This window comes from Hyperolius riggenbachi, chromosome 12 (assembly GCF_040937935.1).
Source record: "Hyperolius riggenbachi isolate aHypRig1 chromosome 12, aHypRig1.pri, whole genome shotgun sequence".
In the NCBI taxonomy this organism is placed as follows: domain Eukaryota; kingdom Metazoa; phylum Chordata; class Amphibia; order Anura; family Hyperoliidae; genus Hyperolius; species Hyperolius riggenbachi.
The window spans coordinates 41,830,351-41,844,822 of NC_090657.1; the positions used below are offsets into that span (position 1 = coordinate 41,830,351).

Below are 14,472 nucleotides of genomic sequence, written 5' to 3' on the forward strand. Positions count from 1 at the left end.
TTGCTTTGTTTGGGTTCAAGTGCACAAAAAATGCAGCAGGCATGACAAATTTGATCAGGGAAAATCAGATGCAAAGGCATCGCACCACTAAAGGTTCATGCGGTTTCCATCCGTTTTTAAAGTGAATGGGAACCACATTTAAAAAAATGAGATAGATACCCAAGGAGAGGGAAGGCTCTGGGTCCTATAGAGCCTTCCGGCTCCTCTCCTGGTCCCCTCGTTCCAGTGCTGGCTCGCCCGGTAGCAGTATTTGACTACATTAGTCAAATACTGCTTTACCTGGCCGAAGGAGGCTTCAGAAGTCTTCAGGGAGCCCCAGTGCTCCTGAAGAAGCACGCTCTCTTGCACGCTCTCTTGTGCAGTATGGAGCCGCACATCTTCGGGAGGACACGGGTCCCGAAGACTTCGGCGGGGGATTGAAACGGGGGGGGGGGGGGAGCCAGCACAGGATAGAGCGCACCAAGAGAGGAGACGGAAGGCTCTATACGACCCAGAGCCTTCCCTCTCCTTAGGTAAGTATTTGCTTCATTTTTTAAAAAATGTTGTTCCCATTCACTTTAAGCACCTAGTGTTTTGCGATCTGCAAGTGATTGGAATACGATTGCAAAACACTGCTAGTGGAAAAGGGCCCTTACAAATGTTGTTGTTGTTACTCCCATTGCAACACTGCCATCTAGTGGCCATTTGTGCCTATTACCAAAGTGGCACTATAAATACTGTCTGGCTGACATTTTGAATATGTTAATAGAAGTTACCCATAAAGACGCATTATCAGTGGGCTAGTAAATGGGTTACTATATTATGGGAAGAGAAATAAAAACGAACAACCAAACTGGTGTGTACAGCCTTATTTAATCAAGGTATTTCATGTTTTTCAATCTGGTTGCAAATTGTGTTGCAGTTTATATATGGCTTGAAATCTGCACCAATAAAATGCAGTTGCTACTGATTTGGATCATCCAAATTTTAAGATGCATACAAATCGAAACAAAATCTACTTCAAGTCAGAAAAAAAATGTACCCCTATTAGCCATAAACCCAAGAAGTCAAAAGCATATTAAAAATATTCACTTTACCACCTTAAGTAAGGGCTCATACACACATCAGACCATAGTCTTTGGAAAATGAAAGATCACAGACCAATTTTACCCCCTTCCATGTAGTATGAGAGCCATACCTACACAGTCTATTCTATGGAGCTGAACTCCCCATCAGACAGAAATCTTTGCAAGATGCTGCACACAAAGATGCTGTAGACATTCAAAAGATCGGTATCTGCAAAAGATCGGTATCTGCAAAAGATCCGTTCCTGCAAAATGCATTCATAGTCTATATCTGCAGATCATCATACACACCTTGTTTAACAGACTTCATCTGCATATCAGATCCGCCAGGATGGATTTTCAGATTTGCAGATGATTGTCTGATCTGCAGATGAATGTCTGTTAAACAAGGTGTGTATGATGATCTGCAGATCTCACTATGAATGCAATGTGTATGAGCCTTAAGAGTTATATGGAGGCTGCCATATTTATTTCCTTTTAAACAATACCAGTTGCCTGTATTTTGATCTTCCGCCTCTAATGCTTTCAGCCATAGACCCTGGACAAGCATCAAGCATGCAGATCAGATGTTTCTGATTAAGGCAGTTAACCCACTAGGAGCGCTTTTTTTTTTCCTAAGCGCTAGTGATTTGAAAAAGCTCTTGCTAATGCAATGCTATGGGGGATTTTTATAAAATCACATCCCTAAAGTGGGATCACACCCCATAGTATTACATTAGCAAGAGTTTATAAATCACAAAGCGCTCAGGAAAAAAAAAACACTCCTAGTGGATTTCTGGACTTAGTCTGACTAGATTAGCTGCATTCTTGTTTCAGGTGTGTGATTACAGGACTCCCAGGCAACTGGTATTAATTAAAAGGAATTAAATGTGGCAGTCTCCATATCTCTTCGCTTTTGTTTCCGTTTAAAATGGCAAAATTACATTTATTTTATTCCCTTGTAGTAATTCAAAATAAAGAGCAATAGGACTTCAAGAATCCAAAATACTGGTCACATCTAGTGGTTACAAGATGAAACTGACATTAAACAATGGGAATTGAAATACAGTATAATCTCATAATAAACTAGCATAGTAAACCTGGTCCTGGCCAGTCTACATTATAAGTCTATGGGAGAGACGCCTGGTATAGTAAACCTGGATATAATAAAACTTCTGTTATAGTAAACATGGTTTTTGGCCCCTACGTGGCGCTGATATAGTAAACAGTGGGCGGTGCATCCATCATATGTCAGTATGAAACCTATGAAAAACCAGAAGATGACCCAGCACCGTCTTCACGATGTAATTACAAGCTCTTTATTCAGATATGATCAAGTCAAGACAGGATACAGCAAACATAAGGCTAGTGCATGAAGCAGCAACGTTTCGGGAGGACGTCCTCCCTTACTCAAGCTCGAGAAAGGTATCCTGTCTTGACTTGATCATGTGAATAAAGAGCTTATAATTACATCATGAAGACTGTGCTAGGTCATCTTCTGGTTTTCCAGTTTGCTTCAGGCCCCAAGGTCTGAGGATTTGGACCTGCAAGCACGTCAATCTAAGTGGTGGGTGCAACCTGCACATTGGCTGTTGTATGAAATCCATGGTCTGCTGCTCTCTTCAGGCTGGTTGCAAGTGAGTTGATGCCTGATAAACATTTGTAGGTCAAGAAGAATGGCACCGGTGCTGGATACAGTACTGTACAAATAGGCAGCCTGGGGAACATGAGGAATAATGTGAATGTAAGTAAAAGGATGCAGTGTTACCACTTCCACTTTGCAATCACCGAATGCACATCTTAACATTTGTACAGCCATAGCATTCATGGTGCACACGCATGGACACAGGAACATAATTTAGATGCCAAGTATGAAATCCGTATTTGAAGGAGGGGTCAACAGCACCCACTGCTGTTACTTCTGTGCAACTTGGTGCTATAGTATCATTAGAGCATGTTGGCTTCTTGTTCTTGACTTCGCCCTGATTTGTCTTATGAACTTGCCTGTACCAAACTTCTGTCTGTCACCAGCCCGTCACCATTGGCCTGTTCATAGTCTCCCTGTATGCCGCTTGCCCTTAACTATTCATAGTCTCTGGCTGCCTACCACCTGCCCTCCACCATTGGCCTGTTCATCATCTCTGCCTGTCTACCACCTGCCCTCCACCATTGGCCTGTTCATAGTCTCTGGCTGTCTACCACCTGCCTTCAACCATTGGCCTGTTCATCTCTGCCTGTCTACCACCTGCCCTCCACCATTGGCCTGTTCATAGTCTCTGACTGTCTACCACCTGCCCTCAACCATTGGCCTGTTCATCTCTGCCTGTCTACCACCTGCCCTCCACCATTGGCCTGTTCATAGTCTCTGACTGTCTACCACCTGCCCTCAACCATTGGCCTGTTCATCTCTGCCTGTCTACCACCTGCCCTCCACCATTGGCCTGTTCATAGTCTCTGACTGTCTACCACCTGCCCTCAACCATTGGCCTGTTCATCTCTGCCTGTCTACCACCTGCCCTCCACCATTGGCCTGTTCATAGTCTCTGACTGTCTACCACCTGCCCTCAACCATTGGCCTGTTCATCTCTGCCTGTCTACCACCTGCCCTCCACCATTGGCCTGTTCATAGTCTCTGACTGTCTACCACCTGCCCTCAACCATTGGCCTGTTCATCTCTGCCTGTCTACCACCTGCCCTCCACCATTGGCCTGTTCATAGTCTCTGACTGTCTACCACCTGCCCTCAACCATTGGCCTGTTCATCTCTGCCTGTCTACCACCTGCCCTCCACCATTGGCCTGTTCATAGTCTCTGACTGTCTACCACCTGCCCTCAACCATTGGCCTGTTCATCTCTGCCTGTCTACCACCTGCCCTCCACCATTGGCCTGTTCATAGTCTCTGACTGTCTACCACCTGCCCTCAACCATTGGCCTGTTCATCTCTGCCTGTCTACCACCTGCCCTCCACCATTGGCCTGTTCATAGTCTCTGACTGTCTACCACCTGCCCTCAACCATTGGCCTGTTCATCTCTGCCTGTCTACCACCTGCCCTCCACCATTGGCCTGTTCATAGTCTCTGACTGTCTACCACCTGCCCTCAACCATTGGCCTGTTCATCTCTGCCTGTCTACCACCTGCCCTCCACCATTGGCCTGTTCATAGTCTCTGACTGTCTACCACCTGCCCTCAACCATTGGCCTGTTCATCTCTGCCTGTCTACCACCTGCCCTCCACCATTGGCCTGTTCATAGTCTCTGACTGTCTACCACCTGCCCTCAACCATTGGCCTGTTCATCTCTGCCTGTCTACCACCTGCCCTCAACCATTGGCTTGTTTACTACTTCTGCCGTCACAGGGAATGCAACACAATGAGCACTGTAAAAGTTGCAGGAAAAAAAATGATGTGGTTTATGCATATGATTTTCTGCCTGCACAAAAGGACAAATGTGAACAGCCCCTCAATGGTCACATGCTGCTGAGATGGCATAGGTGAACATTATCCTGTCTAAGTGCGATTGCCTTTTAGTTCAGTGCCGTCAAATTAATGAGCTGGAGAGCCAGAAAAGTTTTAATTGCATTAAAATTTGTAGATCATTTTTAATGTGTTTGACTGTTTTAAGGAGAGTGGCCCCAATCAGATTACTGGGAAGCCCTTGTTGCTAATCTTTGGTGGGTCTGTGAGCTGCAACGGGAGACCAGAATATGCCATGGGAAGCCTCATTAGCATCCAGAGACTTCCCTCTTCTTAAAGGACATCCGAGGTGAAAATAAACTGATGAGAAAAACAATAGTATTCATCCTCAGTCTCCTAAAAATGACTTTTATATGTAAATCTAGTTTTTACTGTTTCATTATCCCTACTTAATAACACCTTCATTTAAAAGGACTCACGAGGCGAAATACTCAAAAAAAGTTAAATACCTGCATGAAATTTGAATGCACAGAGGACGCCATACACACCCTCCGTGTTAATCCGCTGGGTCCCCGCTGCTCAATAGCCCCCCAGGCCGGCTCCCGACCCCACAGCCCGGGTCGGGCTCCCCAACCCGGGCTGTGGAGTCGGAGCCGGCCCAGGGGGCTATTAAGCAGCGGGGACCCGGCCGAACGGCGCGGATGGTGTCCTCCGTGCATTAAAATTTCATGCAGGTATTTAACCTCCTTTAAGTATCCCCGAGCTCAAAAGAAGCCATTTACTGACAGGAAAGTGTTTTATGGCTGTAATTACTTATCAGTGAGGGTTATGCTAAAGTCTGACCCAGTCCCAACCCAGACAGAAACAGAAACTATCACTTGCATACATGATTAACTTTCAGGCAGAGAAAGAAAAAAAAACAACAGCCTAGTCATTTGTGTGCTTGGCACTGTACATAAACATGTCTCTCACCTCAAATGTCCTTTAAAGGGAACCTGAACTGAGTAAAATTTAAAATAAACACATGACGTAGCTGCAAATGAATATTACATACTAACCTCACCGTCAGTTCCTCTCCGAGGCTCACCATTTTCTTCTTACAGTGATCCCTTCCAGTTCTAACAATATTTTGTCAGAACTGAAATATACAAGTTGCTGGCAGTTATATATCAGCAGCTGTCCGTTACAACTGAATGTGCAAGGTAATGTCCATGTTTTCCTATGGCTCACGTGGGCAATATTACAGTTTAACAGTGTGCTGACCAGGAAGCTGTTATGGGGTAATGGCCATTTTCAAAATGGAGGACGGAGAATTCCATTGATCACAGTGGTCAAACAGGACGCAGGAGAGGAGAAAAATTGAGGAGTAGACTACACAGAAGGTAAGTATGGCCTGTGTATGGTTATTTTGACTTTTTATTTTCAGTTCAGGTTCGCTTTAAGTATGTGATTATGTACCTAAGCTTCAGCTTGGGTACACTTTAAAGCCTCATCTACACAGTACAATTTTCCATCAGATCGACCGTTTATCTGATAAGAAATTGCATCGTGTGTAGACGTCCAAATTGTTTCAGATCAGTTATGCGATACATTTTGCATTGTTAAGTACCCAAAATCTATTGCAAAATCTATCACAATCCAATTGGAGCGGTTGGAAATTGTCTAATAGATCCAATCTGACGGAAAATTGTACCGTGTAGATGAGGCTTAAGACACTTGCCCAGAATGACAATGTCAATAAGATAAACAACAAGGCAACAATTATTTCAGATATTTTATTTAAGTACATGTTAATCAGAGTATGACCATAGTTTATTAGCTACTTACTTACAATAGCTTATAAAATATATACAGGAAGCTTTGGTTAAATCTGAACTAAACATGGTCGGCTGAGGACTTTAGGACTCATACATAAAACGTCCCCAAAGAGAAAAGTTTTCGCTGTAGCAACTGGTCAGTTGCTGCTTTATTTGTTAATCATTACAAAATGAGGTTTGGAAACTTACCGGTTGCCATAAATCATTTCTCTGGGCTCGTGTCCACTGATGCGGTGCGGAATCGCCTGGATTCCACCGCAGACGAAATCGCATGCGGATGCGTTTCTGCATGCGGTTTCCCCCGCGATTTCGCATGGCTAAGAAGCAGGCGAATTTAACCATGTCACTGCCTGTGTAAATTTCCATAACATTACATGCGAAATCGCACGCAAAATCGTGGGGAAAACCGCATGACAAAGCCGCATGCGATTTCCCTATTAAAAGCATTGCGGGCGATTCGCCCACATTCCAGCCGCACGCGGAATCTGACAGCTCTGCCGTGCAGATTTCCCCCGCACACCAAAACGCACCCGCACAAGTGGAAACAATCCCATCCACTTGTATTGCCTATGCGAATCCGCATGCGGTGCCTGCATGTAGATTCGCTATAGTGGAAACGAGCCCTCACACTTTCTATAAAGCAGCTTTTCAGCATTCCCAAGAAAAAAAAAATATTCCTGATTTACTTCAGTATTGATTTTCTTGCCAATATTTTGGGAACTTTTTTTCTTGTTAGGTCCCTAAAAGGTTTTATACAGAAGGTGAAAAACCATCAAGGCTGTGTTCGCAGTGTGTAGCTTTTAAAAACAGGATAGCAGTGCAATGCAGGGGAAATGTTGCTTTGAGCGTTTTGTGTGGTGTGTGACACATTTAGTGGCGCATACAGTACAAAGTATGCTACATTGTGCAGAGTGATGCATTCAGGGAAGCATACAGTACAAAGTATGCTACATTGTGCAGAGTGATGCATTCAGGGAAGCATACAGTACAAATTATGCTTCATTGTGTGGTGTGACATTCAGTGAAGCATACAGTACAAGGTTCCAGTGTGCGGTGGGATGCATTCAGTGAAGCATCCAGTACAAAGTGTACGGTGTGGCGCAGTCAATGAACCATACCGTACACAGTATGCTTCATTCTGCGGTGTGACATTCAGTGAAGCATACCGTACAAAATATGCTTCATTGTGCGGTGTGACATTCAGTGAAGCATACCGTACAAAATATGCTTCATTGTGCGGTGTGACATTCAGTGAAGCATGCTTCATTGCAACTGCTAACATGAACATTAAGTGTTACCGCTCTCCATGCATTCCAGATTCCACCTCACTGCTAAGGCGCCGATGGGAATATACCATTACAAGATCATTGCACCGTATTAGCAATGCAATTATATTGTCCAACGCAACGTGTCACTGTAAACGTAAAGACTTCCCGTCTCTTCCTCTACCCCACCATTGCCACGCACGGACCGTATACATACATAGCCATAGTGTGCCTGGGCAATTACAGCCACGTTTGCACAGTAAGCCGAAGCCGCTCCTCCACAAGTGGCTCTGGGCCACTGCACAGGTGTGGCTGTACTTGCACAGGCCCCTGCAGGAAGAGGAGCACGGCTGTGACCTGTCAGAGTGGCCTGGCAGCGTCAGTAGTCGCAAGGAGGATGTGGGATCCAGAGGCTTCCTTCTTATGCTGGGAATACACGGTTTGTACCGCTTGATTATGCCGCCCGATCGATTACCCGCTTGACCTCGCGGGCGATTCTCTTATGTTCTGCTCGTTTTCCTTATCTTTTTCCATTGTCCCCCATGCGGTATCGAGTGCGGAATCAATCCGGCGAGTGATCGGACATGTCGGAAATTATCAATCGAGCCATCTAATGGCTTAATGGAGCGGTACAAACCGTTTGTACCGTGTATTCCCAGCATTAGGTAAGTATCCAACTTTTCAATTTAAAACAGTCTCTGGTTTACTTTACCAATACCTTATACTTTCCTGCTAACAGCACTTGCCTACACTTAAGGTATATAGAAATAAACAGATTTGGAAAAGGAAGCATATTTACACAGATATAGTAAATAGAACAAACACTTTTACATAGATATAGTAAATAGAAATAGATATAGTTAATAGAACAAACACTTTTTTCCCCTCTTATCTAATCAGGAGTAGTTAGCCAAGACTGTTTGTTTGGTTGAATATGAGCCCGTTTTCACTAGATGCATTGCTATGTGGAAACCACATAGCAACGCAACTAAACTGCAACCAATTCACATCAATGGAGTAGTTTCCAATGACACGAATTTACCTACGCAATGCGACGCGGGGGAAATTATGGATAGCATGCTGCAGTTTTCTGCAGCACGCATCAAAGTCCCCACAGCCGCCGACGGGAAGCCGCATCTGGTTGTATGGATGGCACCCGCACGTACCTGCGGAGGGATGCGGCGATCGCCTCGCATCCTTTATGCTAGTGGAAACGGGCCCTATAGCTGTTCAGAGCTCTCTACTTCCAGCCGTCTTAAAGCAGATCAGAGATGAAAAACTAACTATAGCAAGTAACTATATATCTTCTCTAAAGTGTAGACAGCAAATACATCTATATGTTATATATCTTATTTAAAGTTTACACAGCAAATCTAGCTGCAAACAACTTCAACAGTATATGATTATTTCTTCCTGTGATCCAACAAGAGCAGCCATATTCTGCTTGTCATTACATAGGCAAGCTGGGTCTCCACCATTCAGCCTGGCACTGGAGGAGCTGTGGGCAAGGCTTGTTTAGTTTATAGGGAATTAGGGTATTAAATTAAAAAAAAAAAACAGTATTTGGCTTGAAGGGGCACAATTATGCAATAAGTAAAAGTTACATCCTTGTATATAGGTGACAGCAGAACACCCCGACATGGGAAATTTACTACACTAAACAAAAAAATCCCACTCTGCAGTTTTTTGTTTGTTATTGTGCACGAGAGAGTGTAATGGTGGCCCCTAATGATCCAATGTGACCAAATCTATGCAGTAGAAGGGTAAACTGAGTGAATATACTGAATGAATAGGTTTAGGCAGTCTCATACTACATAGAAACGGTAATATTGGGCCATTAGGGGGCACCTCAAGGTTCACTTTACAATATTTTGTTTTCAGTTTCAGCTACAATACAGCTTTCTGGAGCAACCGAGTTGCATAAATATAACCACTTCTATCTATCCGGAGTTATTCACAAACTGTAGGCGCCACATTGCTCTGCGTTCATCCATTTGCTGTTCCACATCCAGTGAAATGTACATCTCTCAATCTTGCTGCAAATGCCAGCATACTGCACATATACACTTCACCATTGTATAAGTCCGAGTGACTATAGTCCAGCAGATGCCGGTAAAGTCATAGTACTCCAGAGCCTACTCCACACATGGGTGTTCTCCTTCCATAAGTTTAGTGGCAAGCACTCTCACAGTCTGGATGTCCTCATAGGTTGCCGTCTGACATGTGTCTAGTCCCTATTTAAAAGAAATTAAAATCACTTTAATACTGAACACAAACATGACATGCAGATGGAGGGCAGGACAATATGAATAGATACAGTAGCTTATAATGAAAATAATGTCCATGTTTAAAATGTCTGACATCCTGAAAGAAAAAGAAAAGTTTGCTTTCTTAAAACAGAAAGAATTTGCGATAATTCAGGTTGGAGTGAGCTTGAGATGTCTCCCAGTGCATCACTGCTGAATATATGCAAATTAACCATTGTTGCCCCTAGAAGCTAAACACACCTCCAGAACTGCTGGAATGCAATGATGTGTCAGTTTGTTAATTTGTACAGAGCCATAATAATCCAACATGCATACAGACTGTTTTGGATTGTTTGATCCTCATCAATGCATTGCATGGGTTAATTTGGCTCTATGGAGTAGGGCTTGTAACATGAGAGGTACAGACTAACCAGCAAGCTCATGGTGACCCAGAACTCATTGGAGTGTGTGAGGGGCTACAATGGTCCAAAAAGCCTCCTTACTATAATGCTAAGAAAAACAAAAGTTTGCTTTCTTACAACAGAAAGAATTTGCAATAATTCAAGTTGGAGTGAGCTTGAGATGTCTCCCAGTGCATCACTGCTGAATATATGCAAATTAACCATTGTCTGTACCTCTCGGTGTTACAAGCCCTACTCCACAGAGCCAAATTAATCCATGCCATGCACTGATTAGGATCAAACAATCCGAAACAGTCTGTATGCATGTTGGATTATTATGGCTCTGTACAAATTAACAAGCTTGACATCGCATTCCAGCAGTTGAGCTTCTAAGGGTAACAATGGTTAATTTGCATATATTCAGCAGTGATGCACTGGGAGACATCTCAAGCTCACTCCAACCTGAATTATCGCAAATTCTTTCTGTTTTAAGAAAGCAAACTTTTGTTTTTCTTAAAGCAGTAGGATCAGCCATACTATTCCAGGGGGAAAAAAACACATATATAAGTAGATAAATACTTGATCTACTTGCATAACACATGTATTGTACTGTCCACGTTTTGATTTCAGTGAATGTTATATAGTAAATGACGAGAATTCTGTTCCTGGTGGGGGCCATGTCTTTTGCCCACAGTAAAGGCTAACTCGTGATGTCATTTCTGCCCTTTACTTTTTTTCTTGTCTCCTCCAATGGCGGAGTCACCTCAGCCTTGCTTGTAAACACAAGTGAGTAGGGGGATTAGGTTTCAGATAAGCAGCAGGCAGGGAAATAAAGGAAAGGAGGAATACATTATAGATAAAAAGAACCCCCAGCATGCAATTCTTTGGCACCGACTACTAAAGAGCCAGTGCTCCTAAGGTATATGATAACTCCAAATCATAACAGCAGAAAACGTTTTGAAAGTTTTGAATGCAGGATTAGCATCTTTATCACGTAATACATTCAGACCAGTTGCTGTTGAAATTTGATTTTTATGCTGACGATACCGCTTTAACATTTTAGTATGGGGGCTTTTTGGACCATTGTAGCCCCCCTCACACACTCCAATGAGTTCTGGTTCACCATGAGCTTGCTGGTTAGTCTGTACCATCCTGAAAGAAATCATTCCAGAGTGCAGAGAAGTGACTTGTGTGAGAACTGTGAGGCCAGAACAGTTAACCAATAGCAGGGAAAGGGAGGGGCAAATCTTTGAGCCGAACAATGAAATGAGAGAAGAAAAGGGGAATTTCCTTGACAAGTTGAGGTGAAGCTTTCTGTTAGCTGGTCTCTCAGGAGATGCCTCAATCCTTTGCACAGTATACTGGTACCTGCACTAGGGAGTGTGGGACAAAACAGGCAGAGCTGCCAAAACATAACTCATGTGTTTCACACATTTGTGAAACTGCTGGAAATAGCTCACTATTCTGTGTCCACTGTCCCTCCCTTTAAATTAAAGTGATCCTCTGTTAGGGAAAAGCGCCCACTATGCAATTCCGCAAGCCATTTTTTTTCCGCAAGGAAAAAAAGGATACATCTGGGTGCCCTGAGGCGGCCACCGCCACGCACTTGAGTTATCTATACAAGAGAGCTTCTCTGAGCTAGTCGACTTACTTGGTCAAACTCTGTCCTGTTTTCTGAATAGGTTAAGGGACCCTGAGCAGGGGCGTAAGTTTAAAATCTGGACTTACCTGGGGCCTTCACCAGCCCCCCCATAGCCGGCAAAGGTCCCCAATATCCTCTTGGATCCTTCCATAGTCCCACTGGTGGCTCTGGTAATAAAGTGTCCTGCACATGTGCGGTTCTCTAAAGACTGAACCTTGCATGCACAGGATGCTTATGGTGACCGGCGTGATGACACGCCAGGGGCACCCACGTGCGGATTAATGGAGCCGCCACCGGGACCATGGAAGGGACCAAGAGGATGCCAGGGGACCTCGCGGGCGACGGGGGGGGGGGGGGGGGGGGGGGGGCTGGAGAAAGCCCCAGGTAAGTCCAGATTTTCAATTTACATCTTTGCTCTGGGATACTTTAACTGCCTAACGACTGCTCAACGCCAACTGCCGTGAGCGGCGCGGCAGCCCCAGGACCACTGCATGCCAATTGGTGTGAAGTACTAGGGACGGAGATTGTATCAGCGTTTCTGCATCCCCACTCCATCATCAGCCTCCCTGCGGCGATCACCGCTAGGGACTGTTAGACGCCGTCTAATAACACACTACAGCGCTGCGACCAAAGGCAGCACTATACTGGGGACAGCCGTGTGACACGGCTGTTCCTCTGAGGGAGACAGGAGCGATCTGCTGTCATAGGCAGGCAGAGGGAGGGAGGGACCTATGTAAAAAGAAAAAAATAGTATTATTTAATGAAAAAAAAATTATTTAAAAAAAAACCCATTCTGAGAGCGATTATAGCCCACCAACAAATCTTTGCTGGTGGGCAGAAAAGGGGAGGGGGGGGGGTGGTAACTCTTGTGCGCCGAGTTGTGCGGCCCTGCAGAGAGCTCTTAAAGCTGCAGTGGCCTATTTTGTAAAAATAGCTTGGTCACTGGGAGGGGGGGGGGGGGGGGGGGGTTGCGGTTAAGACCATGGTGCTCAAAAGGTTGAAAAGCCAACAGTGAAGGTTCAGGAATGTGCAAAGGGTAATTATGTATGCAGCTTACAGCTTAAAAGACAATGTGAATTCTAAATTGCAACGGTGACAGAATGATACAAGGTTATAAATAAAGCAATATAACTGAAAATAAAATGAGACTATTTTCTTTGCTACTAATGTTCTATTTATTATCTGTATAACACATACAATTCAATTCATTATCTCTTAAGTTTATTTTCGCTTCAGATTTGCTTTAACTATTTCTAACTGTATTCTGATGATGGGACAGAAGGGGGCAGCAGAGAACTAAAATCCATGGTGTTCAAAAATCTAAATGTGCTGTCCAATAGATCGAATACTAGAATATCTAAATTCCTGATAAATCCATTTCTTGGTAGCCTAGGCAACAAAAGTCCAGGCAGAAAACAAAAGTCCAGGCATACGAATCGTACCGTACACTGAAACCATTTGTTTACTCAGTAAAATAAGTGAAATGTTACTCCAAAGTATTAGTCACACACCCAAAACCCTTCTTCAGGATGCTTTCTTCAGGGTGGGAACACACTAGGCAGAATCGCACATGCATTTTCCACAGCACATAGCGGATAACGCATATGCGATTCTGCTTAGTCATGTGTTGTGTTCCTACCCTCAGTGTTACAGCTTAGAGACAAAGCCTGAGAACTTGCAGTGAAAAGCTGTATTTAAAATCAAAGCTGGATGCTAACTGAAAAATAAATAATTCAAACTAATCCTAAGAGTCTATTGCTTTGCTGCCGTCACTCAATAGGTTGAAAAAAAATGTTACAGCCTTTGGACTAGTCCATCTCCTGGTGGGGGCTTCTCAGGGTTTTCTTTATTTTCAAATGCACTTACTGAAAAGCAGTTGCTCAGTACAACTGCCAGAATAGTGTGCTATTGAGTAAGGAGTCTGGCAAGCATTTTGGTATAGATCCTTTCCAGGCAGTGCTTTTGTAAAGAATAAAGCAGATGCTGAAAATCCCCCATGAGGAGATAACATACTTGTACAAAACCTTTCAGATATTTACTGCCTACACAGGAGAAAAGTAATTCTCAGTGCATTTCAAAATAGAAGTATGTGTACACATGTAGTTAAAATTTTAAACATTTTTCACCATAGTCGTCGTTTACCTTGTGCTTTATAGCAGTACAATGGGGATCATTTTTATCTGTAATACAGCATATATGAGAATGTATGTCAGCGTTAGGATATTATCATACCTCATATATATGATCTTCCAGCTTCACACTGCGCTTTTTCTTCTGAAATAAGAAAAAAACCAATAGTATTTCAATAATATCAGTGTTAAAAAATAATTGTACATACTACTGTGTCAGGTGCATTGCTGATCAGTATATAGAATAAGTGGTTTGTTATTATGGCATGCCTCTGCATCCTTCTGGTGCCACTGCCCCCCCCAGTTCTGCTGTACCCCCCCCCCCCCCCCATAATGATTCCTGAGCAAAGCCAGACTGAATGCTTAGTCAGGGATTTTATCAGGGCTGTTAACAAGCAGGCTGAGCGGCGAAGGATGAAAGAGAAAGCAGGGTTGGTGTTTTCTCTAATGTTCCCACTGATATATATGGTAAAATACATGAGGGTGCTTCATCTCTGGTTCACTTTAAAGTGTTAA

General features: G+C 43.7%; 1 protein-coding gene across 1 annotated transcript in view; it reads right to left on the reverse strand.

Moving 5' to 3' along the window:
- Positions 1 to 8,386: 8,386 nt before the first annotated feature.
- Positions 8,387 to 14,472, reverse strand: part of CD79B (CD79b molecule) — a 52,309-nt gene continuing 46,223 nt past the window's right edge. The window contains exons 6-7 of the mRNA XM_068262106.1: positions 14,060 to 14,101; positions 8,387 to 9,772 (exon numbers count right to left, since the gene is read on the reverse strand). Of these exons, the coding sequence (XP_068118207.1) occupies positions 9,674 to 9,772; positions 14,060 to 14,101 (141 nt within the window). The 3' untranslated portion in view covers positions 8,387 to 9,673. The remainder of the gene's footprint in view (positions 9,773 to 14,059; positions 14,102 to 14,472) is intronic.